Source organism: Cynocephalus volans, chromosome X (genome assembly GCF_027409185.1).
Source record: "Cynocephalus volans isolate mCynVol1 chromosome X, mCynVol1.pri, whole genome shotgun sequence".
Lineage (NCBI taxonomy): Eukaryota > Metazoa > Chordata > Mammalia > Dermoptera > Cynocephalidae > Cynocephalus > Cynocephalus volans.
In genome coordinates, this window is record NC_084478.1 from 71,449,265 (window position 1) to 71,474,948 (window position 25,684).

The following is a 25,684-nucleotide window of genomic DNA, read 5'->3' on the forward strand; positions in this document are numbered from 1 at the left end:
TCATTTTTTCTTATTCTAGCTCCCGACTGTTTGATGTGACTATACAAGTATACTTCAAAAAGTTCATGGAAAGATTCATATTACCTTTCAATTCTATTTTTCCACAAACTTTTTGAAGTACCTTCATATATTTAATCAGCGCCTTTTCTGTTGCCAGGTTCTGGCCCGTGAATGTTCCATTTGCACCTCTGTTCACCCTCCCATCCAACCTGTTATCGCTCCGCCCTGTGACCTTAATCCTTCCAAAGCTGGGGGAAAGCAGGGGGGGGCTGTGTGCAGATGGCCCTTCAATCTCGAAAGGAGGATGTCGGAATCTGAAGGCGGGAAAGGTGAGAGCAGCCTTCCACCCCTACAGACCCTTGGAGCAAGCCTGGGCTCTGCTCCACCCTCAGCCCCTCTGACCCACCCACTGCCCACCCAGACCCCATCCCCAGAGAGCCTCCGGGACCGGAATCACATCTCCCTGTTCCCATCCCAGCCAGTGCAAACACAGCCTCTCCACTACCCAAGCCCTGATGCTCAGCCTGACCCAGGCACTGCCCCCAGCCTCCCAGCCCCAACCACAGCCTTAATTCTCAAATGAAACCTCACCTCAATCCTGGCCCTGACCCCGATCCAAGCACCCACCTTAACTCTAAGTCCATAGCCAGCACCAGATTGAATCCTAGCACAAACCCCACCAACCAGAAGGCAAACCCCTATTAGAGTCCAAACCCCAACTTGGATACCACGAGCTCTAAAATCACCTAACCTTAACCTCAACCCCTGGACATTAATACTGTCCATGAGTTCGGTCTCTTCCTTTCCAGAAAGAGTATAGACCCTTTAAGAGAGAGAGAGAGGCAGAGACAGAGACAGAGAAACACATAACTTGATGTTGGTAGTAAGCCATGAGGGCTCTGGAGTAAGGCTGCCTGGTTTGACCTCTAGTTCAGCCAGTTCCTCAAGTCACAACCTTTTTGCCTCAATTTCATCTGCAAAATGGGAATACTATGTGTCAGGCATTCTTCTGAATGTTGAATTCATTTAATCCTCACATCACCCCTAAAATGTAGATACTCTTATTATCATCCCCATTACACAGATAAGGAAATTGAGGGTTAGAGAAATTATATAATTTGCCCAAGGCAACACACAGCTACCAAGTGGTAGAGTCAGGATTTAAACTCAGAGAGCTTGTTTGCTCCAAAGCTGAGGATCTTAACCAAGCCAACCTACTGCCCCTCCGACGCTGAAACAAGGCCATGGGAATGGGGGATGGCCTCAGCTGAAAACCCCAATGCAAAACTCAAATTCCACTCAAAACTCAACTTCAACCCTAACCTTGATCCTAATTCCAATCCCAACTCATTCAAATACCCAGTCCTAACCCTAAATCAAATCTCAACCACACTCCACTCCCACCTATATTTAAACCCAACCCCACCCTAACCCAAAATCCACAACTCAAATTTAACCTTAAATTTGCCTCCAGCTATAAACTTAATCCCACCCCATAGCAATTTAAACTGTACCCCCAAGTCTAACACCAAACCCTATTTTACTTGGAGATGTAATCTCACCTTCACTCCTCTATAAACTCACTCTACCCACAATCTTCATCCCAACACCAACTCATCTCCCAATTCTTAAACCGGGTACCCCCAACTCTCCCTAATTTTACATCTCTTCTCTCCTTCCTTCAAACAGAGGGATGGGGTCAGATAGGAGGCAGCCATGATTTCACCAATACCCTGTCCCTCTCTGACTCGGTTTCTCCACAGACACCACCCCAGAGCCCAGTCCAGCCAATGGGGCAGCCCCTGGTCCTGAATGGGGACTGTGCCCTGGGCCCCCAGCCATGGGGGGTGAAATCAATGGGGCATCAGGCCTAGGAACCCCTAGGCGAAGGACCCAGCACAGCAAGCACAAGATGGTGACAGTGGCCAGTGCCCAGAGGTCACCCCGGGCGCTCTTCTGCCTCACCCTGGCCAATCCCCTGAGGAGGTCCTGCATCAGCATCGTGGAGTGGAAGCATCCTGGAAGGCCAGCAGCAGGGCTCAGGGGTAAGGGTCATCAGGGTACCAAGAAGCAAGGACTGGGTCAGGGCTGGAATGGAGGAGGGCTGAGGTCATAAGGGACCAAGGGTCAGGAACTGGATTAAAGGGGGAATTCAGAAAGGCAAAAGTCACTAGAGGGTCCAGAGTCAAGGACTGAATCACACAAAGAGTTAGGGATGGTTAAGGTTTCCAGGGGCGTCAAAGTCAAAGCCTTGGTTGAGGCAGGGACTGAGAATGTCAGGACATTGGAGTCAAGGGTCAGCACTGGGTGGGGAGGGCCGCAAGAGAGTGTGGGGGTTCCGAGGCCGCCCTGCTTGGGGTCCTTGACTGTGTCCACCTGAGGCCCTTTGACATCCTCATCCTGCTTACCATCTTTGCCAACTGCGTGGCCCTGGGGGTCTACATCCCCTTCCCTGAGGATGACTCCAACACTGCCAACCACAACCTGGTAAGGCCTGCCCCGCCCCACCCCGTCCCCAGCCAGCTACCTGCCCCATTAGAGCCACATCTGAAGCCTTCCGGCCAGGCACCTCCCCTCCCTGACCCAGATGGCCCATCTCTGACCAGCCCCACCGTCAGTCACGGCTATGTTCCCCTTCTCCCACCCCCACCCCCAGTCAAACCCCGCCCTCAGATAACTCCTGAACTTCCCACCCCGCCCCCGGCTCCGCCCCCAGGAGCAGGTGGAGTATGTATTCCTGGTGATTTTCACTGTGGAGACCGTGCTGAAGATCGTGGCTTACGGGCTGGTGCTCCACCCCAGCGCTTACATCCGCAATGGCTGGAACCTACTTGACTTCATCATTGTTGTGGTCGGGTGCGCGCCTGCGGGGGGCATCCACCCTAAGTTCGCCTTCCTACCGCGCTGAATTCCGGGCTCAGGGAAGTGACTGCTTCAGACCGCCCCCATTCGGCAGCCAAAAATCGGGAATCTTAACATATTTAAAACCCACCTGTATTCCCAGTTACAGGAATTTGTGCTTTTCTGAGAAAGGAGGGGGGAAGGGGATTCCCAAGGCCTGACCCTTCCCCGTCCCCTGTTCCCTCATCAGGCTGTTCAGCGTGCTGCTGGAGCAGGGCCCCGGACGACCCGGCGACTCCCCGCATACGGGGGGGAAGCCGGGGGGCTTCGATGTGAAGGCGTTGCGGGCGTTTCGGGTGCTGCGGCCACTGAGGCTGGTGTCTGGGGTCCCGAGTGAGTGGCATGCCCCCCAGGGTTGGAGGTGGGGTGGGTGTGGGGCTGATCTGATCCCACCCTATTTTGCCCGCCCCTCCCTCCCCGCAGGCCTGCACATAGTGCTCAATTCCATCATGAAGGCGCTGGTGCCGCTGCTGCACATCGCGCTGCTTGTGCTCTTCGTCATCATCATTTACGCCATCATCGGACTCGAGCTGTTCCTAGGACGCATGCACAAGACGTGCTACTTTCTGGGATCTGGTCAGCCAACCCACCCCTCCCGGGACAGGACACACCCCTTCACTGGCTCTTAGGCCCCATCCTGTCCTCATGGAAACCCACTAAAATTCACAAGACTCCGCCCCCAGGTCCAGGCCCCACCCCCGGATAACCAAGCCTCACTCCTATATTCAAGGCTCCGCCCTAAGTCCAGTCTAGCTAATAGCTCCACCCATATCACAAGACTGCACCCGCACGCCAAGGTCCTGCTCCGCACTTAAGACTCCACCCTCTCAGTTGGTTACAGCCTGGTGCTGATAACACCAAGGTCCAGGGTTCATTCCCTGTACCGGCCAGCCGCCAAAAATTAAAAAAAAAAAAAGATTTCATCCTCCACGACTGGCCCCATATACTCAGGCCCTTCATCCGGACCCCAGGCCAAGGCTTGTCCTCACCCTCTTTTCAAGAGACCTGCCCAAGTTCACAAGACTTCTCCCCAGGATTTACAGTCTCACTCCCCAGGTGCCTGTTGCTGGGACTCACAGCTTCCCAGTGGTTCAGAATACGGACTTCCCAGTGTTCGGCCCTAGAGGCAGGGCTGGGGGTGCCCTTGCTTAGAAAAATCTAGAACCCTGAGTAGAACTTCCTAGGTGGCCAGGGCTCCAGGGCGGCAGCGACCACAAGTGGTCGTACTTCAAAGTCTTGAGCTCTAGTCTTCCCGCAGATGTGGAGGCGGAGGAGGACCCATCGCCCTGTGCGTCTTCAGGCTCCGGGCGAGCGTGCACGCTGAACCAGACCGAGTGCCGCGGCCGCTGGCCAGGGCCCAACGGTGGCATCACCAACTTCGACAACTTCTTCTTCGCAATGCTGACAGTCTTCCAGTGTGTCACCATGGAAGGCTGGACCGACGTGCTCTACTGGGTGAGGTGGACAGCAGGCACACAGCTGTGAGGCTGCACCTGTCCTTCCTCCCTGCGCTCAGGCGGAGTGTCTGCATACCCTGACAGATACATGCCCTCTCTCTCCCCAGATGCAGGATGCTATGGGGTATGAGCTCCCCTGGGTGTACTTCGTGAGCCTCGTCATCTTTGGGTCCTTCTTCGTCCTCAACCTTGTGCTTGGCGTCCTTAGTGGGTGAGGGGCCTAGACACTTCCCCCTTCCCGCCCCACAGCCCCTGCTCTGTCTGTCTGTCTGTGTGTGTGTGTGTGTGTGTGTGTGTGTGTGCGCGCGCGCGCCTGGCAAACTCCTAGGCATCCTTCAAAATCCATCTGAAATACTCCTTCATTAAATCATTCAGTCATGAGCATCTACTGTGTGCAGACACTATTTTAGGAAGGAACAAGAGACAGAAGTCCCTGCCTTCCTGGATATTACATTCTGATGGAAAGAGACAGACAATAGCAACATACACAAAAAATAAGTGTGTGTGTCTTTTATGTGTGCACGCACACAATTTATATGTAGTGTTTTATATGGAATGTGTGCTAAGGAAAGAAAGGAAAGATAAAAGATAGAATGGGGAGATCTTTTGATTATAAATACGGATATCAGGGGCCGAGCCCGAGGCGCACTAGGGAGAGTGCGGCGCTGGGAGCGCAGCGACTCTTCCGCCGCGGGTTCGGATCCTATATAGGAATGGCCCGTGCACTCACTGGTTGAGTGCCGGTCACGAAAAAGACAAAAAACAAACAAAAAAAAATAAATAAATAAATACGGATATCAGGAGAGGCCTCCTTGAGAAGGTGTTATTTGAGTAAAAACATGAAAGAGATGCAGAAGTGGGCCATGTGGGTATCTGAGGGAAGAGCATTCCAAGCAAAGGGAACAGCCAGTGCAAAGCCTCTGAGGCTAAAATGTGCTTGGCATATCCAAAGAACAGTTAGGAGGCTCGCATGGCCGGAATGGTAAAAGCAAGTGGTCCGGAGTGGTTCCCCCACCTAGGCCTCTGTCCTCCTTCCTCAGGGAGTTCTCCAAGGAAAGAGAGAAAGCAAAAGCACGAGGGGACTTCCAGAAGCTGCGGGAGAAGCAGCAGATGGAGGAGGATCTCCGGGGCTACCTGGACTGGATCACACAGGCTGAGGAGCTGGACCTTGAGGACCCCTCAGCAGACAGCAACTTTGGTTCTGTGGCGGAAGAGGGCCGGGCTGGCCATCGTAGGCAACTCCATTCTGGCCGATTCCCTGCTCTATGCATGCCTCAGATGTGGTCTGCCCCACTGAGACCCAGACCAACCTGCAACAGCTCTAGGCCTAGCCCCCAGTTATGGCTCAGGACACAGAATCTAGACCCAGCCTCAGATACAAAGACTCCAGATAACACCCCCTGCCCTAGACATGGCCCTAACCCTGCCTCTCATCCCTACAGGGCCACAGCTGGCCGAGCTGACCAATAGGAGGCGGGGACATCTGCGCTGGTTCAGTCACTCCACTCGCTCCACACATTCCACCAGCAGCCATGGTAGAGGTCCAGCTGGGGTGGGGCAGAGCCGTGGAGGGTGGGTAGGCAGAGGTGAAAGCCAAAGGTGGGACCCTGAGGTCTTCAGGTTCTGACTTCTGTCCTCATCCTGCCTACAGCCAGCCTCCCAGCCAGTGACACCGGTTCGATGGCAGAGACCCCAGGCGATGAGGACGAGGAGGAAGGGGCTCTGGCCAGCTGTACACGCTGCCTGTGAGGATCCCCAGCCCTTGACCCCTGACCCAGCCCAGATTCCAGTCTAGACCCTGACCCCAGTCCTTACTTTAGCCTCAAACCTTGACCTCAGCCCCTGACCTCCTGCCCCAGTTGCTGACTCCTCCTCTACCTCCCACCCCTCTCTTTTCCAGAAACAAGATCATGAAAATGAGGGTCTGGTGAGTTGGGAAAGTTGTGTGACTCCTTGGCTTTGGGACCCCACCTCCCACCCCTTCATGACCTCTGGGCTCCCCGACCTGAGACCCCAAGGCAGGCTTAGGTAAGCGACCTCAGCCTGTGGGCTCCCCTTTCCCCAAGCCGCCGCCTCCGCCGAGCCAACCGGGGCCTTCGGGCACGGTGCCGTCGGGCTGTGAAGTCCAATGTCTGCTACTGGGCCGTGCTCCTGCTCGTCTTCCTCAACACGCTGACCATCGCCTCAGAACACCACGGGCAGCCCATGTGGCTCACCCAGATCCAGGGTGCGCTTCCCAGCCTGCCAGCCCTCTCCCCGAGCCCCCTATTCCCTCTATCCCAGAACCTCAAATCCAGGATCTCTAGGTGCCTCAGACACTGCCTTCCCACCCAAATAAATTCAGAAACCTTAGCCTGTCCCATCCCACCTTGTAGCTTACACTTATGTGGTGCTTGCTATCGGGGGCAGGCTCTGTTCTCAGCGCCTGCCATGTACTAACTCAATTTCTCTTCAGCACAGCCTTATGTGAATTAAATACCAAGGCACTGAAGGGTTAAGTGACTAACTTCAGGACTCAGCTAGCGAGTGACAGAGCCAGTATTAGAACCCAGGCAGCCCAGCTCCAGAATTTGGGCTTTTAACACCACATTGTCTGGACAAGTGCTCTGCATCTACAAAATGGAGATAATAATAATACCCACTTCGTGAGGTGATTGGGAGGACTAAATGAGTTAAAGGGAAAAGTGCTTAGAACACTGCATGGATCACATGGCTTACTATTATTCATTATAATCTCAACCCCAACCTGAATACTGAGCTTTTTTTTTTTTTTGCGGGTGGCAGTACATGGATCTGAACCCTTGACCTTGGTGTTATAACACCGTGCTCTAACCAATTGAGCTAACCAGCCAGCCCCCTAAGCACACTTCTAACCCCAACCCCAAACCAGCTCCAATCCCAACTAAACCCTAGACTCTAACTTAACCCTTGAACTGGAGTCTTCCCAGACTGTGGCCCCCACACCATCTCTGCCCCTCGCCCCAGCTCCGGGCCCCTCAAAACCTCACCCACTCTGACCTACAAACTCACCCAATTCCCTAACATTAACCCCACTCCCAGCCTGTGCATGGCTTGATATCAGCTACCCCTGAAGACCCCATGGACCCCACCACGTTCCCACATGTCACCACGGAAAATGGCCTACCCAGTTCTAATCCCTGCCCCTCTCCCCACAGAGTACGCCAACAAAGTATTGCTCTGTCTATTCACGGTGGAGATGCTTCTCAAGTTGTATGGTCTGGGCCCCTCTGCCTATGTCTCTTCCTTCTTCAACCGCTTTGACTGCTTCGTAGTCTGTGGGGGCATCCTAGAGACCACCTTGGTGGAAGTGGGTGTCATGCAGCCCCTTGGCATCTCGGTGCTGCGATGTGTGCGCCTCCTCAGGATCTTTAAGGTCACCAGGTGTGTGGGGAGGAGGGGGAACACTAGGGTCCCAAACCTAGCCCCAACAGCCCCCACCCCAGCTCCAATGAGAACTTCATCTGCATCACAATCCATTTAGCAGACATCCATTGAGTGCCTACTGCACTCATTGTGGAGCTTTTCCAGGCCCTGGGGAAACATCAGGAACCAAAGCAGACGCAAGTGCCTGCCTTCATGGACATTAGAGTCCACTGGGAAGAGTATCGTCTCCATTTTCATCTCCTTCTTCAACCTTAACCCCTGCTCTAACATTATCCCCAACTCTGTCTCCAAACTCAACTCCATACTCATCCCCAACCCCCAACCAAAGCACCATCTCTAACCCCAACCTCCAACTACACATCACCCATAAGCCCATTTACAACACCAACACCCAAGCCCAACCCCATCTCCCACCTCATCCCTAACTCCCAGCCCCAGCCCCATCACTAACCATCAACGATAACACCATCCTCAATCCCCAAACACAACTCCCACATCCCTAACTCCCAACTGCCACCCTATCTCCAACTGCAACTCTGTTCCCAGCCCCAGCCCCAATCCCATCCCAATCCCCTCCTCTGTCCCAAACCTCAACTACAACCTTACCCCAACTCCATCTCCAGCCCCAAATACTCCACAACTCCTAACCACAACCCCATCCCCAACCCCAGTCCCAACCTGAAACCTAATTCTAGCTTCACCAACTTCTATCTAAACCTCATCCTAACCTCATCTCCCATTACACCCCTAATGCCAAGCCTAACCCCAAACCCAGTTTTCCTCTCACTTCTTACTCTCACCACACCTCAACTCTAAAATCACATTCAACCGTGACACCAAAGGCTATTTTAACCCAGCGTGCCCCAGCGCAACCCAGGCTGGGGTCCTGCCCTGGCTCCTGACTCTCCAGTGGACACAGCATCAACCCTGCCCCCTTTCGTCTTGGCTGCAGACACTGGGCGTCTCTGAGCAATCTGGTGGCATCCCTGCTCAATTCAATGAAGTCTATCGCATCGTTGCTGCTTCTCCTCTTCCTCTTTATCATCATCTTCTCCTTGCTCGGCATGCAGCTGTTTGGGGGCAAGTTCAACTTTGACCAGACCCACACCAAGCGAAGCACCTTTGACACCTTCCCCCAGGCCCTCCTCACTGTCTTTCAGGTGGGGCCTGGAGACCCTGGGATGGGTGGGTCGGGGAACCCTGGAGTTGGAGAGGGTCCCAAGAGTTTCCTGGTGATTTCCCACCCCCAGATCCTGACTGGTGAAGACTGGAACGTGGTCATGTATGATGGTATAATGGCCTATGGTGGCCCCTTCTTCCCAGGGATGCTGGTGTGCATTTATTTCATCATCCTCTTCATCTGCGGCAACTGTATCCTCAGAGTCTTGGGGGTCTGGATGGTGGCGGGGTGGGGAGGGGGCAGCTTACTTCTCCATCCTTTGCAGCCTAAGCTCACTGCAGACATCCTATTGAATGTGTTTCTTGCCATTGCTGTGGACAACCTGGCCAGTGGAGATGCAGGCACTGCCAAGGACAAGGGCAGGTGAGGTCTGGTTCTGCCCCAAGCAGCCTCTCCCTGGGATCCCTGACTGGGTACTACACACGCATCCCACACCACCGGAGATGCTTCCAGTCACCCTGGCAATCCCCACCTCCAGATACAACCTGCCAGTCCTCAGCCATTCAACATACATTTGTTGAGCACCTACTTTGTGCCAGGTTCTATTCTAGATGCTGAGGAGACAGAGTCCTTGCCTTCGTGGAACTGACATTCTAGTTGGGGAAGGCAAGCAAAACACAAATAGATGAATATGTAGTATGATTAAGTATATGTTAGTAATAATGAAGAAAAAGAAAGAAGGAAAGGACAGAGAAATGAAGATTGCTGTTTGGGTTAGGGTAGTCAAGGAAGGTCTCTATGAGGAAGTGACATTTGAATGGAGAGCTGAATGAAGCGAGGGAGTGTGCCGTGCACATATCTGGGGGAAGAGTATTCAAGGCAAGGGAACAGCAGGTACAAAGGTCCTGAGGTGGTAATGTTCTTAGCACATTCAAAAAAAAACACCAGTGAGGCTAAAGTGGAGTGAGCAAAGAGAGTGGTAGGGAGTGAGGTCAGATGGCGGGGGAGGGGAAATGGGGGGACCAGATCGAGGGCATTCTGGGCCAGGGTGAGGGCTTCGGTTGATGCTGAGTGCGGGGAGCCATGGAAGGGTTGTGAGCAGAGGACGGATGTACCAGACAGGACTTAACAGGCTCCCTCTGGCTGCTGTGAGAACAGACTGTGGGAGATGAGGGTGGAAGCAGGGAGGTTCTGTGGGATGCAGGAAAGGTCTGTTCTGACTGCAGTGACCCTCCTCAGCCTTGCCCATCCACTGCGATCTTCAGCAATGACCCCCTGTTTCCTCACACAGGGAGAAGAGCAGTGAGGGGACCCCCGCACAAGAGAATGGAGTGTTGGTGAGTCATAAGCCTGGGCACTGTCTACACCCCCCACCCCCACTACAACCAACACTTGTCTATGTGTGTGTGGCTTTATCCCCCGTCCTCTGCCTATTCATTCCCCTGTTACTGCATCCCTTCCATGCCTCCCCTGTGTCTATCCCCGGTGTCTCCCCCACCATCAGTGGCCCCCATCTTCCTGTTCCCAGGTGCCTGGTGGGGAGAATGAGGAAGAGGAGGGTGCAAGGAGTGAAGCAGCAGGCAAGTGGGCATGGTCAGATGGAGGAGGTGTGGGACCTTGGGGACAGAGCCCAGGCAGACAGCTCCTGACCCCTGAGACCCTCCTCTCTGGGGAGCAGCCTTTTTCAAGATCTTTCTGAAAATAATGGGCTTGGTGTATGGTCAGCAGCATTTGAGAAAGTTGAGGTTAAAGAAGAGAAATAGATGTTTTGTTTTACTGCAGAACTTCTCAGACCCTTTATTATAAAATAGTGTGTATATTCAACATTTATTCAACACACATTAGCTGAGCTCCTGCTGTGTTGCTGGCACTGTTGTGAGTGCTGAGGGTACAGCAGGGGACAAAACAGACTAAAATCCCTTTCCTGAGGAGCTGACATTCTAGCAGGGGAATGGGAAGAATTTACTATGTGACAAGCACTGTTCTAGGTGCTTTACATCAATTTTCTCAACTATTTTTCTCTTTTGCTCTTTTTCTGGTGCCAGGAATGGAGGAGGAGGAGGAGGAAGATGAAGAGGAGGAAGGAGGTGCAGGGCATGTGGAACTCCTGCAGGAAGTAGTACCCAAGGAGAAGGTGATGCCCATCCCTGAGGGCAGCGCCTTCTTCTGCCTCAGTCAAACCAACCCGTGAGTTCTGGGAGTGGCAGGGGCCAGGGCAGGAGGGACTGGGGCAGGTGGGGCTGGGGCAGGTTGAGGGCCCATGGAGCAGCCAAGGCTGGGGGGTGTGGGGGCACAGCCTTTTGCAACAGGAACAGAGCTGCATGCCCTGGGCTCCCCAGATCGACTCTGTGGTCCCAGGTTCTGACCACAGCCCACTCCCTCCCCCCAGGCTGAGGAAGGCCTGCCACACCCTCATCCACCATCACGTCTTCACCAATCTTATCCTGGTGTTCATCATCCTCAGCAGTGTGTCCCTGGCCGCTGAGGACCCCATCCGAGCCCACTCCTTCCGCAACCACGTGAGTCTTGGGCTGGGGGCTGGGGGGACACTCCCAGGGGTGTCCTACTGGGCACAAGCCTGGCTGGGCCAGAGTGTAGACAAGGAGAAGACACCTAGTTGTGTCAAGAGAGGATTGATAATGGCAGCTACTGCAGTGCCAGCCTTTACTGTGTGTGCAGCATGCTTGGGGAAGCACCAGGGAGGGGATCAGAGTTTGAGTGAGAAGGAAGCTGTCTGTGCTCAGAGAGGTTAGGCAGGCTGAGGGCACCTGTGTGTCTGGGTAGAGGCAGAGTATCCCAAATTTGAACCTAGTCTTTCTGACGGCCAAGCCTTTGGGCTTATAGAGAAGTCCTTGCTGATGATGAGAGGGAGGGGAAGAGGGGGGAGGGACAGCACAACTTACACAGAGAGGTTCACACGCACGTGTGCACACACGCACACCTACAGTCCCCTTCTTTCTCGCCCCCCAGATCCTGGGGTACTTCGATTATGCCTTCACCTCCATTTTCACTGTGGAGATTCTACTAAAGGTGACTAATGGGCCCCCAATCATACCCTCAGTTGTCCCAACACACTTCCGGCCCACCTCGCAGCCCACCTCCCCATGGCCCCAGCTGGCCTCTGGCCCTGCTTCCCACCCACTCCCACAGTCCACCTCTCCTATCCCCACCCCCTCCTCCCCTCAACCATCCCCAGGTCTGGGTCTAGGCTGATGTCCTCCTGTCCCCAGATGACGGTGTTTGGGGCCTTCCTGCACCGTGGCTCCTTCTGCCGTAGCTGGTTCAATCTGTTGGATCTGCTGGTGGTCAGCGTGTCCCTCATCTCCTTCGGCATCCAGTGAGTCCCTCCCACCCACCCCCCGCCGAGCCCATCCCATTCTTCCCACAGCCAGTGCCAGGCCTGGGCCAGGGCCTGAGGACTACCCCCTCCCCAGCTCCAGCGCCATCTCCGTGGTGAAGATTCTACGAGTACTTCGAGTACTGAGGCCCCTCCGAGCCATCAACAGGGCCAAGGGACTCAAGGTAACCCCAGTTCACCCAAACCCACAGTGTCCCTGGGGCCAGGGTCACTGATAAAACTGACCATTTGCACTGATCCACGACCACACAGCCTGGACCCAATGTGTGAACACACCTCCCTGACCACTGGCCATATAGCCTGACCCATGTTCCTTACAAGTGACTATACATTCCTTACCAGTGGCCACATTTCTCTGACTCAAGTCTCTGGCGTGTGGCCACATATTCCTGCCTGGCAAACACTTATTCCTGGCTGGTGCCCACACGTCACCAGCCCACATCACTGCCTTTTGACCACATATCCCTGACCACACATCCCTGACCCGTGACCACATGTCCCTGGCCCAAGTCCCTGAGCCACATCCATGACCAGATTCCCTGCCCTGTGGCCACCGTGGCTTGTGGAGTCCATAAGCCATATGGATGGGTGCCTGCAGCATGTGGTGCAGTGCGTGTTCGTGGCCATCCGGACCATCGGGAACATCATGATTGTCACCACACTCCTGCAATTCATGTTCGCTTGCATCGGCGTACAGCTATTCAAGGTGGGGGAAACACTGTATGGAAGCCCAGGCAGGGGTCAAGGTGGGGGGTGAAGGGTGAACCTACTTGACAGATGTCCTCCCTACAGGGGAAGTTCTACAGTTGCACTGACGAGGCCAAACACACCCCCCAAGAATGCAAGTGAGTGCCCAAGACCCACCCTCCATAGAACCCAGGACCCCTCCCAAAGGCAGTAGAGACCCCTAGACCTCACCAAGGCCCCTAAAACTCCTAGAGCTTCCTCCCAAGAATTGCAGAGACCCCCAGATTTCCTCAAGTCCCCCAAGATCCCCCAGAACTCCCCAAGATCCCAAGATACACCCTCAGAACTCTCCCAAGAACTGCAGAGGCCCTCAGATCTCACCAAGCCCTCAGAGTCCCCCAAAACCCCCCTCTTCACATTCCCCAGAATTAGCCACATCCCACTCTAGGCCTCCCCAGTAATTCCTGCCCCCACCCCAAGTCCCTGGCTTCCATCTTGAGACTCCTGTAGAGGGTTGTGGTTAAAAGCATGGGCTGTGAAGTTGGACATTCCTGGTTCAAATCCACTTCATGAGACAGGTACACTTCTCAACCTTGCTGAGTCCCCTTTCACTCGACTGAATAATGGGGATAAAAAGAGTGCCATGAGCATCTCACAAGCTCCACTACTGTGCCCTGCTGCCTCCATGCTGGAGACCCCAGACCCTCTTCCACAGTTCCACACCCCTCCTCACCCACCTGGCTCATCTGCAATATCCACAGGGGCTCCTTCCTGGTCTACCCTGATGGAGATGTGTCACGGCCCCTGGTCCGGGAGCGGCTCTGGGTCAACAGTGATTTCAACTTTGACAATGTCCTTTCAGCCATGATGGCCCTGTTCACTGTCTCCACCTTCGAAGGCTGGCCTGCGTGAGGGGCAGGGCCCCAGGGATGGCAGGGGGCTGAGCAGGGGGTCTCTAGGGGACTGGGTTGGGAGGTCCTGGTAATGGGTGGGAGTGTACGTTGGGGATGTGATGAAATCTTGAGATTGAATAGAGTTTTCTGGAGACTGATGGGTGTATCAGAGGACTGGGTGGGGGGCTTCCCAGAAGCTGGCTGGGGGTTCTTTTGCGACTTGGGCAAGGTGTCTCTAGGAGTTGGGTAGAGGTCTCTGAGAGACTAAGTGGAAGTCTAGAGAGGACTGGGTAGGGTTTACCCAGGACTGGGTGGAGGTCTGGGGAGATGGGTAGAGGAATCTCTGAGGAGATGGCACAGAGGATTCAAGGTTTCCAGAGAGCTGTGCAAGTCTTTGGGGTACTAGCTGAAGATCTCTAGGGGGAAGGAGCAGGAGATTCAAGTTGATGGGATGGCAGATTTAGAGACCTTTGGGGGATTGTGGGGGAGTACCAGGGAACTGCATGGTGGTCTCCAGATGGCTGGAGAAGAGGATATAGAGATCTGTGGGAACTCAGGGGATTTTAGGGTCTTTGACGGCCTGGATGGGGATTCTCTGGAGCATTAAATGGGGGTCCTGGATCTCTGGGACAGGGGATTTTGGATTCCTTGAGGGCTTGGTGGGAGTCTTCTGGAGTACGCATGGAGGTCTCAGGTGATTTAGGGTCAGAGGATTTAGGGGTCTTGGGGTACCAGGCAGGAGATTCTAAGTTGTCTGTGATAAGTGGTGTTGGGGCAGGTCTAAGGGGGCTGGGACATCCCCTCACCTGCCCCCACCTCTACCCACCACTGGCTCCCATAGGCTGCTATACAAGGCCATTGATGCACATGCAGAGGACAAAGGCCCCATCTATAATTACCATGTGGAGATCTCAGTGTTCTTCATTGTCTACATCATCATCATTGCATTCTTCATGATGAACATCTTTGTGGGCTTCGTGATCATCACCTTCCGTGCCCAGGGCGAGCAGGAGTACCAAAACTGTGAGCTGGACAAGAACCAGGTGACGTCAGACCTCTGACCCCCGACCCATGGCCAGCAACCCCTGCCCCCTTGCCTTGGGATCCCCCTACTCACTCCTGCCTTGCACTGATTTGCAGCGCCAGTGTGTGGAGTACGCCCTCAAGGCCCAGCCACTCCGCCGTTACATCCCCAAGAACCCGCATCAGCATCGCGTGTGGGCCACTGTGAACTCTGCTGCCTTCGAGTACCTCATGTTCCTGCTCATCCTGCTCAACACGGTTGCCCTAGCCATGCAGGTCTGAGCTCTCCACCCTGACCCTATTCTCTCCACACAGTCCCTTGGGAATGATGAGGAACACTTTTGTCTGCAAGTAACAAAACTGACAGAGACTTAAGCTATAAATACATTCGTCACATTACTTCAAATCTAAGGCCAATAATTGTAAATTGCATCCTGATTTCAGAGATGCAAGAATGTAGACTGGCCAGTTAGCTCAGTTGGTTAGAGTGCAGTGTTAGAGCAACACCAAGGGCAAGGGTTCAGGTCCCCTCACTGGCCAGCCATCAAAAGAAAACAGAGATGTAAGAATGTGAAAAAAAATGGTCACTGGGAGATTTTCATCTCACAATAAATTCCAAATGAATTAAACACTAAAATAAAAAGGAAAACAAACAAAAAATAAAAAAACACCAAATGGTCAGTGGGCCATTGTAAGTTGCCATTGATTGTAAAATGAATCCCAATTTCAGAGATTATAAAATGTGAAAAGATGTGCATCCTGGAGTCAGTGAAATGTGGTAATTACCTTACATAAGGAGAAGTGTAGGCTGTTCACTCATTGCTCATCCGGGACCCAGGCTCTGCCTGTCTTTCTGCTTCACCATTCTTAGCAAGTTGGCTCTCATTCTCGTGGTTGTTGCTTCATGGTCACAAGACCTTGAAGCCTGCTGCAGTTCCAAGCATCGAAACCACATTCAAGGCAGGAAAAAGGAAGGAGAGTTGCACCAGGTTGCTCTCCTCATTTGAGCCTTTTATTGGAAAGCAAAATATTTTTCACAGAAGCTTCCAACCAGCAGCAGAGATACGTTTATGTCTCATTAGGCAAAACTGGCCTTGCCTAGCTGCAAGAAAAGCTAGAAATCAAGAACTGGGCTTTCCAGAATCTGTAATGGGAAGCCAACCCATAGTGCTGCCATGTCCCCAGATTCATCTCAGCCCAGGCCAGGGAATATTCGGTTGGGGGTGGGGGGGTCTCTGCCTCAGGCTCTGTCCCCACCGGACTTTCTCCCCCAGCACTATGAGCAGACTGCTCCCTTCAACTATGCCATGGACATCCTCAACATGGTCTTTACTGGCCTCTTCACCATTGAGATGGTGCTCAAAATCATCGCCTTCAAACCCAAGGTGCCCCCCAGCCCTAGATCGACCCCCGGTGGGTGAATTCCTTGGGGGTGGAGCACATTGCAGAGCTCTCAGGGGGCAGCAACAAGGGAGTCATGAGACTAGGGAGTGAGAGGGATCCAGGCGCGGGCCCATCATGTGGTCCGAGCCAGGCCCTGCCTCCCCAATGCCCCTACCACCACTGGCTCCCTACCCTGGTGTGCTAGCTCGGAGAAGACAAGATACTGCTTTCCTCCTGCCTACAGCATTACTTTGTCGATGCCTGGAACACGTTTGATGCCCTTATCGTGGTGGGCAGCGTAGTGGACATTGCCGTCACTGAAGTCAATGTGAGGACTGAGCTCTCCACTAACCCTCTCCCCCTACACACCTTCCCCCACCTCTATCCCAGGACTCTCTTTCACATGGGTAGATGGCTCCCACTCACATCCTCCCCACTCCTGGAGACTCAGTGCTCCTTATTCTAGCTCTATCTCTTCTGAGTTGGGCTCAGCCCAAATCCCCCTCTATCAGCTCCCTTATTCCATTTTGCAACCTATCCACTGGCTCCACCATCTCCTAAAGTGACTCTATGTTATTTCTGTTATCTCTTTCATTGCCTCTACATCCCCCTCCATTGGCTCCATCACCTCTTCGGACTACTTCATTGGCTCCATTTCCTCCACCAACTCCACCGTCTCCAACACTGGCTCTTTCATGGCTCTGTCATCACCACTGACTATACCACTGGCTCCATCACCTCCTTCATTGGGTACTACATGGCTTTATCACCTTGACTGACAATGCTACTGGTTCTGTATCTCCATCACTGGCTCCTCCATTGAATCCTCCATCGGTTGTCTCATCTCCACGACACCACTGACTCCATCATTTCCTCCATTGGCTCCGTCTCTCTTCCACCATCTCCTTTACCCTCTCCTCTCCCTTCCACGCGCATTACCACCTTTTTCCACAACCATCTTGATCCACTACCACATAACCTTCCCCATTGTCCTCTGCATATTGACCCTACCATCATCCCCTATATCTACTCCGTCATTTCATCCCTTATTTGGGCCTGTGATCTCATCATCTCCTCTATCACCTCTGTCTTATCTATATCTCCCTCCAGAATGGTGGCCACCTGGGCGAGGTAACCTCCCTTCTCCTTTACTCTGCTTCTTTTCCCACCCATCTTCCCTCCCTCCCTTTCTTCCCAAAAGTCTTTAGAAATGCTCCCTGGCCACCATGGGGCCTAAGTTCTGAGGCATTTGGGGGTTGGCAGGGCCAAGGCATGAGACAGGGAGGTGGCTGGGGCAAATGTAAATGGAGCATCCACTGCACCCCTAACCCCAGAGCTCTGAGGACAGCTCCCGCATTTCTATCACCTTCTTCCGCCTCTTCCGAGTCATGCGACTGGTGAAGCTTCTCAGTAAGGGTGAAGGGATCCGCACATTGCTCTGGACATTCATCAAGTCCTTCCAGGTAATTCCCCACCCCATCCCTTTGACTACATCTCATCCCCACCTCACACCTCTCAGCCTTCCCCTTTACCACACCCAGAACTACAGCTCCCACTTCCACCTTGCCATTTCCAGCTTTCTCTTTTTTCTGGGTTCTCAATTCCCACCATGCCTCTGGCCTCATTGACGTTACTCTATTCTATTTAATGACACATCCACATCTGGGAGACACTGGTAGTCCTGAGCACTTAGGGGATGGACTATATCTCCTAGCAGGCCCAGACCAATGGGAGCAGTACATTCTGGGTCTTACGGTTCTCTGCCTGGACCTGAGCATCTACCATCCTGCCCCCCCTGCATCCCCATCCCCGCAGGCCTTGCCCTATGTGGCTCTTCTCATCGCAATGATATTCTTCATCTACGCAGTCATTGGCATGCAGGCAAGTGAGGACCTTCAGGAGTATCCCTCAGGCACCCCTCTGCTGTTGGGGATGTCTGTAGGAATAGCCCCAAAGTGGGGATGGTGGGTAAAAAGAGAGACAGACAAGCTGGATTAGTCTACACATCTGTTTAACAGGATCAGCAGTGCCTGCTTGTCAGGATTTCAAGGATCCTTTAGGTATTAGAAGGTGTGAAATGGATGGGAGCATGTAAGGGCATGGATTTACTCCACTGACACAGCCCTGCATGCCCACAGATGTTTGGCAAGGTGGCTCTTCAGGATGGCACACAGATCAACCGAAACAACAACTTCCAGACCTTTCCACAGGCCGTGCTGCTTCTGTTCAGGTAACATTGACCCATTCCCCTGCCACCTTGGTTTCCAGCATGCCTGTGGGTGCCCACACACCCTCTCAGGGCCCCAGACTGCCTGAACTATGGAAATAGCAGGACAGCATGGGGCTCCATATGGCCCAAGACCCTTTCTGGCTTTGATTAGAATCTGTTAGAATATTCTAGTCTTGGCCATTGTCTTTCTGGCTGTAGGATGCATCCCCTTCTTAGGCCTCAGTGCTCTATCTGTAATATGCGAACATGACTGTCATCAACATGGCCACACTAGCTGCTAAAATATTGAAATGCTATCTATGCTTCCCTGGTGAGAAGTGGGTCATCTCTGTACTCCCCCAGCCCCCCATAACTGCACTTGCCATGACCTCATAGCCTCCCTTTCAGGATGCCACCTCTGTGTGATCCTCATAGGTGTGCCACCGGTGAGGCATGGCAGGAGATAATGCTTGCCAGCCTTCCTGGGAATCGGTGTGACCCTGAGTCTGACTTCGGCCCTGGCGAGGAGTTTACCTGTGGCAGCAATTTTGCCATCGCCTATTTTATCAGCTTCTTCATGCTTTGTGCCTTCCTGGTAAGGATCATTTCCTCACAACCAACACCACTGCCATGGGGGCTGGCCCCAAGGGGCCCAGGGGTGACCAAGTGAGGTGGGCAGCCCAGATCTTCAGAGTGAGTAAAAGGGCTGGCCTGACAAGATCAACCCAGGGACTCATGACCAAGTGACCATATACGTTCACCCCAGCCTCCCACCAAGCCCCCACGACCCTGCTCTACCCTTCACCTAACCTTTCCCGCTTACCGGCCCACAGATCATAAATCTCTTTGTGGCTGTGATCATGGACAACTTTGATTATCTAACCAGAGACTGGTCCATCCTGGGTCCCCATCACCTCGATGAATTCAAGAGGATCTGGTCTGAATATGACCCTGGGGCCAAGTATGCCTCTAACCTCTTACCCGGAATCCCAGAGGACAATGCACTGCCCTACACAGTCCCCTAGCCACAGAACCTCTGATCTACACATCCCATTACCCCAAGATTTCCACTGCCCTCTCCAGCTGCCCTCTGGTTCTTCCCTGGCAGCCTCTGGGGTGTTGGTGGGGGGAAGCAGTGATGAGTTGGTGGGGCCTTGGAAAGGGCTAGAGGGGATATTGCCAATCCAGTGGTGTCTCCCCAACTGCCTCAGGGGCCGCATCAAGCACCTGGATGTGGTAACCCTGCTCAGACGCATCCAGCCTCCTCTGGGATTTGGGAAGCTGTGCCCACACCGAGTAGCCTGCAAGGTCTGTGCACCTGCCCACCTCCCCAGGCCTCTGAGAAGGCTGTCCAGCACATGGCAGGGGTGGGCAGGGATCAGCCCTTGGTGGGGAGGGGTGTTTGGACATATCTTCAAAGGTTTCTGCCCCTGGGCATGCTTGCCTGCATACCTGGCATTGTCCAAGAGTGGGTTCTGTGCCTCTGTTGTTCGCAGAGACTTGTGGCGATGAACATGCCCCTCAACTCAGATGGGACGGTGACATTCAATGCCACACTTTTTGCCTTGGTCCGGACATCCCTGAAGATCAAGACAGAAGGTGGGGGAGGAGGGCAGGAGTGGGAGGGTTCCTGGGGAAGGTGCAGGGAGAAAACTCAGAGTGTTGGGCCCCGCTGCTAGCTTGGAACCTCAAAATGGGTGACTTTGGCTTCTCCAGGCCTGTTTTCCCCCATCCAATGGGGGCGGTGTGTGGCTACAGCAGATGCTTATGATGCCTCCCTCCAACTGTGAGGGGCAGCTGTGAAGGTTCTTCCTATTGGCTCATGCCTGCATTTTCCCCCAATGCAGGGAACCTGGAGCAAGCCAACCAGGAGCTGCGGATTGTCATCAAAAAGATCTGGAAGCGGATGAAGCAGAAGCTGCTAGATGAGGTCATCCCCCCTCCGGATGGTGAGCTATCCCACCCCAGTTCCTTGAGCCAGCTCCTGAATGTCAGATGACTGCTCGCCACCACAAAACCAGCACTGGCCCAGGGTGTGAGGGGGAGTCCATGCTGCTGACTATAAAGGTGGGGAAGTGGAGGCAGGATAGAGGACCCCTCCATAACTTTGCCTTCTCTCCTGGCCCCCAGAGGAGGAGGTCACTGTGGGCAAATTCTACGCCACATTTCTGATCCAGGACTATTTCCGCAAATTCCGGCGAAGGAAAGAAAAGGGGCTACTAGGAACTGAGGCACCACCAAGCACCTCCTCTGCCCTTCAGGTCTTCAGGGTCTAGTGTGGGCGGGCGTGTATGGAATCATTGTGGCTGAGGCTGACTTCCATCCTGATCTCATGAAACCCATGTGACAGATGAGGAAACTGAGGCCCCAGTCCACACAAAGGATCCGGGTGGCTGAGAGGCTCCTTCCCCCACCCCACACCCCTGCATGGGAAGCAGGCTCCTGGAGGGGAAGTGTAGACCCTGAGCTGCCCAATTCCCTATTTTTCCGCCCCCACAGGCTGGTCTGAGGAGCCTACAGGACTTGGGTCCTGAGATTCGGCAGGCCCTTACCTGTGACACAGAGGAGGAGGAGGAAGAGGGGCAGGAAGGAGAAGAGGAAGATGAGAAGGACCCAGAAACAAACAAAGTGAGGACAAGTTTTCACTTTACAGTCAAGGAATTCTTTTTTTTTTTTTTTTTTTTAAAGATGACCGGTAAGGGGATCTTAACCCTTGGCTTGGTGTTGTCAGCACCACGCTCAGCCAGTGAGCGAACCGGCCATCCGTATATGGGATCCGAACCCGGGGCCTTGGTGTTATCAGCACCGCACTCTCCCGAGTGAGCCACAGGCCGGCCCTACAGTCAAGGAATTCTTAATTGTAAAAATACTCCCTCAATCCCCTGAGTGACTTTGACACTGCCTCTGGGGAGAAGCCTCCTCTCAATAGAAAAAATATTTATTTAGTACCTACCATGGGCTGTTGGAGAGCAAGACCCAGATTCAGCCCCTGGGGAGCTTGGGGATCAGTGGGGGAGACACACTGCATGACCAAGTGACTTAACTGCAACACGGATGCAACGTTCAGTCCTGTGACGCTCCACAGGCCCTGATGGGCTCCCAGCCCCCGTCTCGCCGGAGCTCCAGGATTTCTGTGTCTCTTCCTGTTGGAGACAGGCTCCCAGATTCACTCTCCCTTGGGCCCAGTGATGATGATGGGGGGGCTCCCAACTCCAGACAACCCAGTGTGCCCCAGGCTGGATCCCATACCCACAGGTATCGGCAAGCATCCAGGGGAGATGGTGAGGGAAGGCGGGGGCTAGATATTGGATGGGGGTACTTCATGGGACATGGGAGGAGGGCCCAGGGACATTTGAGTGGAAATTTGGGAAGGATGGAGGGATTTGATGGGCTCAGGTGGGAATAGAGGGTAATAAGATCTTCCTATGAGAAATCTTCCTATGAGGAATACCTTGGCAAATCTTTGCAAAGGTTTAATGCAAAAAACACATGATGTGGAAAAATAGGTCTAAGTTCAAATCCTGGCTCTGCCATTTCCTAAGTGACCTTGGACTAGTCACTTAGTTTCTGTGATCCTCAGTTTCCTCACCTGCATAGGGGGCTGATAATAGCACTTACTTCATGGGGACAATGAAAGGATGAAATGACGTCACACATGTCAAGTGCCTAGCTCTCACAGCACCCCCAACACAGCCCCAGTTCCTGTGTTGAAGCTTTGTCTTCAACGGGCCAATTTTGATTTTTTTTTTTTTTAAACTTTGGGTCCTTCTAATGAGATAAACGTCTACTGAAAGAAAGCTCACATTCACTTTAAAATTATTAATGGTTAATTTTATGTTATCTGAATTTTTCTCAATTAAAAAAAATTGTAAAGCCCAGTGTTTCTGTAAAGGGTAGGGCATAGGGACGATAGGGCGACATATTGAGTGGATCTGGTCTGCCTAATGTGCCTCACTTTCCCAGGAGAAACTCTGGGGTTCTCATTTTCACCATCCCAGAAGAAGGAAGTCCTCAGCCCAAGGAAGCCAAAGAGCAAGACAAGCAGGATGAGGAAGAAGTCCCCAACCGGTACACTGGCACTGCCACATAGGATGAGCCCATGAGCCATGTGTGGGAGGGCAGGACTGTAGGTACCCCATCTCCCCTGCCCAGGCCTGGGTTCACCCCCAGCCCTCCCTCCCACACAGGCTCTCCTACCTGGATGAGCAGTCAGAGACACCCCCGCGCCCGATCCTTTTGCCACCTCACAGACCCCAGAGATACAGAGATGGGCAGCATGCACCACGCCGCCGTCTGCTGCCCCCCACACCTGCAGGTGAGAGTGGGGATGGGCTTTGGGAGCACCCTGAGGACCAGCAGGACAGAGAGCTGGGGAGGTTCTCACATTGCTCTTTGCCCCTGGTCCCCGCACCCCAGGTCGGAAGCCCTCCTTTACCATCCAGTGTCTGCAGCGCCAGGGCAGTTGTGAAGATTTACCCATCCCAGGCACCTATCACCGTGGGCGAAACTCAGGGCCCAGCAGGGCTCAGGTGAGGAGAGGGAGGGGTGCTGGGGTCTAGAGGGGTGGGGACAGCCTAGGCTGAATTTATCAAAAATGTCAGGCCATTCTGAAGAACGGAACACATAGGATCGAAGGCACACAATCCTCACTGTACTTGTGAGGTGGGTACTATTATGATCCCCAGTATACAGATAAAAAAACTGAGGTTCAGAGAGGTTTACCCAAGGTCACACAGCTAGTAAGTGGCAGAGCTGACATTTAAACCCAAGCCTTCTGTGCTCTTACAGAAACTCAAGTCTGCTTTACATATATTCGGTTTGACTCCAGTTGTATGTTGGGGGAAAGGAGTAGGCACAGGAGTGAGTCCTAGACCCTCACAGCCCACCCCTCAATCCCTGCCCCTCTGGTGTTCATTCTGACTCAGGGTTCCTGGGCAACCCCTCCTCAGCGGGGTCGGCTCCTCTACGCCCCACTGCTGTTGGTGGAGGAGGGTGCAGCAGGGGAGGGATACCTCAGCAAATCTAGCGGTCCACTGCGCACCTTCACCTGTCTGCACGTGCCTGGAACCCACTCGGACCCCAGCCATGGCAAGAGGGGCAGTGCCGACAGCTTAGTGGAGGCTGTAAGTCCAGAAGGATTATAGGCAAAAAGGATGGGGGAGAAGGGGAGGAGGTGGGAGCTGGGGGGAGGCAGGAAAAGCGGTCCCGAGGCTCTGTGTTGTGCATGTAGATATCCCTTTGCTCTGTGACCTCTGCTCAGCACGATGTATGCACCACTGTCCCCCACTGACTTCTCCGCATGCCCTCATTGGCACTTCGTTTATCCACACTGACCCTTCTGTGCACCCTGTACCCTTCGTCAACACTGATCCCACCTGTGCCCCCAGGTGCTCATCTCTGAGGGCTTGGGCCTCTTTGCCCGAGACCCGCGCTTTGTGGCCCTGGCCAAGCAGGAGATTGCGGATGCTTGTCGCCTGACGCTGGATGAGATGGACAGTGCTGCCAGTGACCTGCTGGCACAGGGGACCAGCCCACTCTATAGTGATGAGGAATCCATCCTCTCCCGCTTCGATGAGGAGGACCTGGGAGACGAGATGGCCTGCATCCATGCCCTTTGAATTCCCAACCCCTCCCCCATTGCTCAATAAACCTCCTGTCCTCCCCTCCCCAGAGGGAGACAGTTGTGGGCCACACCCCTGGATTGTGGTGTCTTTGCATTGGGGACCTGGGGCTGCCCAGTAACCCCCATCTATCCATCCATCCCGTTCCAGCCCTGAGCCACTGCCCACACACGGGTATTTACAGAAACCAGGACAGCCAGGCCTGATTATTCAGCGTCAGGGAAGGAGGGAGGAGAAGGAGGAGGAAGAAAAAGCAGCCCAAAAAAGCTGGAGATAGAGTACAGGTGGAGGGGGAGGGGAAGGACACTGGACAGAGATGGACGAAAGGGTAGTGAGAGGATGTGAGGGGTGCTTGGATGAGGAGAGGGGGTAAAGCAGAGATTCCACAAGGGATCAGCTAAGTCAGACTGAGAAAGTACAGACAGGTGAGAAGGAAAGGATAAGGAGACCGAGAGGAGAGTCCCACCAGTGGAAAGGCCTGGAGGTAGGAATCGGCCTGGTATGTGATATATCTTAGGCAGAGGGGTCCTCTGACAGCATCAGGAATTTTAGGGACACTAAATTGGGATCACCCTGTCCCCCACCTCCCATCTTCTGCCTGAGAAAGAAAAAAGAAAAAGAAAACTAAATCCATTGGTAGAAGACATAAGTGATGGCAAAGGGCGGGGCTCCCAGCCCTGGGGGAACCCACTCAGGGCCCAGCTGGCTTTCCCAAGACCACTTAAGAGTGACCCACTCTCCTTCTACACAGATCCCAGACCTCCTCTTTCGGCTTCTTGCCCCGCCATTAGTCACCTAAACTTTGTAGTCTCATTCATTCAGTGAAGGCTTGTCAGGCATTTACTCTGTGCCAGGCACTGGTCTGGGTTTCCCCTCAGGGAAAACTGAACTGGCTTAGACATGTGATAGGGCTCATCTGAAGTGGGAGTCAGCCGCACTCCAAAGGAATTGGAGGCAGTGTGGGGAGTGGAGCGAGATGGGGCTCCCACTGGGGAAGGTCTGACTAGGGTCTCCTCCTAGCTCTCAGGTCAGGAGTTTCCAGTTGCATAATTTGTGTGAATCAAGCCAAGACCAAAATTTGGGGGAAGCCAGAATTGGAGACTAGGACAGAGAATATAGAGCTACATGAGGCCTTGAAACAAAGGCTTGAAGTGGCTGGGCTGGTGTACGGTGGGAACAGCAAGTCATGGACAGGGCATGGAGAATGAATGGACACTGTTGAGGAATGAGGTGGGAGAGGCCGCCTAAGGCCAGATCATGCAGAGCCTTGAACGCCAGCCCCTAAACTCTGGGATTTTCACTAACATCAGCAGGGAGCCATGGGAGGGATTTGAGTAGGGTAGTGACATAGTTAACTTTGCATTTTAAATAGATGCTCTGACGGCTGTGCTGAAAACAGAAGGGAGGAGGAAGAGACTGGAGATGCTAAAACTGGCAGGAACGATGGTTGCCTTAGCCAGGGGAGGTGGCAGAGGAAATAGGGAGAAGTGAGTAGATTCCAGAGATGTGTAGGAGGTAGAATGAACCATTTATTGGGCACTGTGCTAAGTGCATTACAATGATTATCTTGTTTAATCAGTACAACAACCCTATAGGTACCATTTTAAAACATTTTACATGTCCAAAG

General features: G+C 53.5%; 1 protein-coding gene across 3 annotated transcripts; it reads left to right on the forward strand.

Moving 5' to 3' along the window:
- The first annotated feature begins 304 nt into the window (after positions 1-304).
- Positions 305-24,054, forward strand: CACNA1F (calcium voltage-gated channel subunit alpha1 F). 3 transcript variants are annotated; one of them, XM_063083331.1, is made up of 48 exons: positions 305-366; positions 1,996-2,013; positions 2,382-2,487; positions 2,717-2,856; positions 3,092-3,234; positions 3,325-3,477; positions 4,160-4,356; positions 4,466-4,569; positions 5,399-5,589; positions 5,801-5,893; positions 6,010-6,103; positions 6,259-6,285; positions 6,425-6,585; positions 7,535-7,760; positions 8,716-8,923; positions 9,014-9,134; positions 9,225-9,306; positions 10,175-10,220; positions 10,412-10,463; positions 10,929-11,070; positions 11,273-11,402; positions 11,854-11,913; positions 12,114-12,220; positions 12,318-12,405; positions 12,840-12,947; positions 13,034-13,086; positions 13,690-13,836; positions 14,663-14,864; positions 14,962-15,120; positions 16,119-16,229; positions 16,472-16,555; positions 17,338-17,358; positions 17,562-17,690; positions 18,043-18,108; positions 18,366-18,457; positions 18,872-19,031; positions 19,270-19,397; positions 19,648-19,744; positions 19,933-20,035; positions 20,284-20,385; positions 20,567-20,697; positions 20,936-21,064; positions 21,522-21,691; positions 22,400-22,504; positions 22,624-22,751; positions 22,853-22,965; positions 23,362-23,559; positions 23,824-24,054. In XM_063083331.1, exons 1-48 carry the CDS (start codon positions 305-307, stop codon positions 24,052-24,054), a joined length of 5,718 nt encoding a protein of 1,905 aa, XP_062939401.1. The 3 variants fall into 3 exon arrangements, with proteins under 3 accessions (XP_062939401.1, XP_062939399.1, XP_062939400.1); XM_063083329.1 differs by having other exon boundaries at positions 305-329; positions 1,764-2,013; XM_063083330.1 differs by having other exon boundaries at positions 305-329; positions 1,764-2,013; positions 5,399-5,556.
- The last annotated feature ends 1,630 nt before the right edge of the window (positions 24,055-25,684 follow it).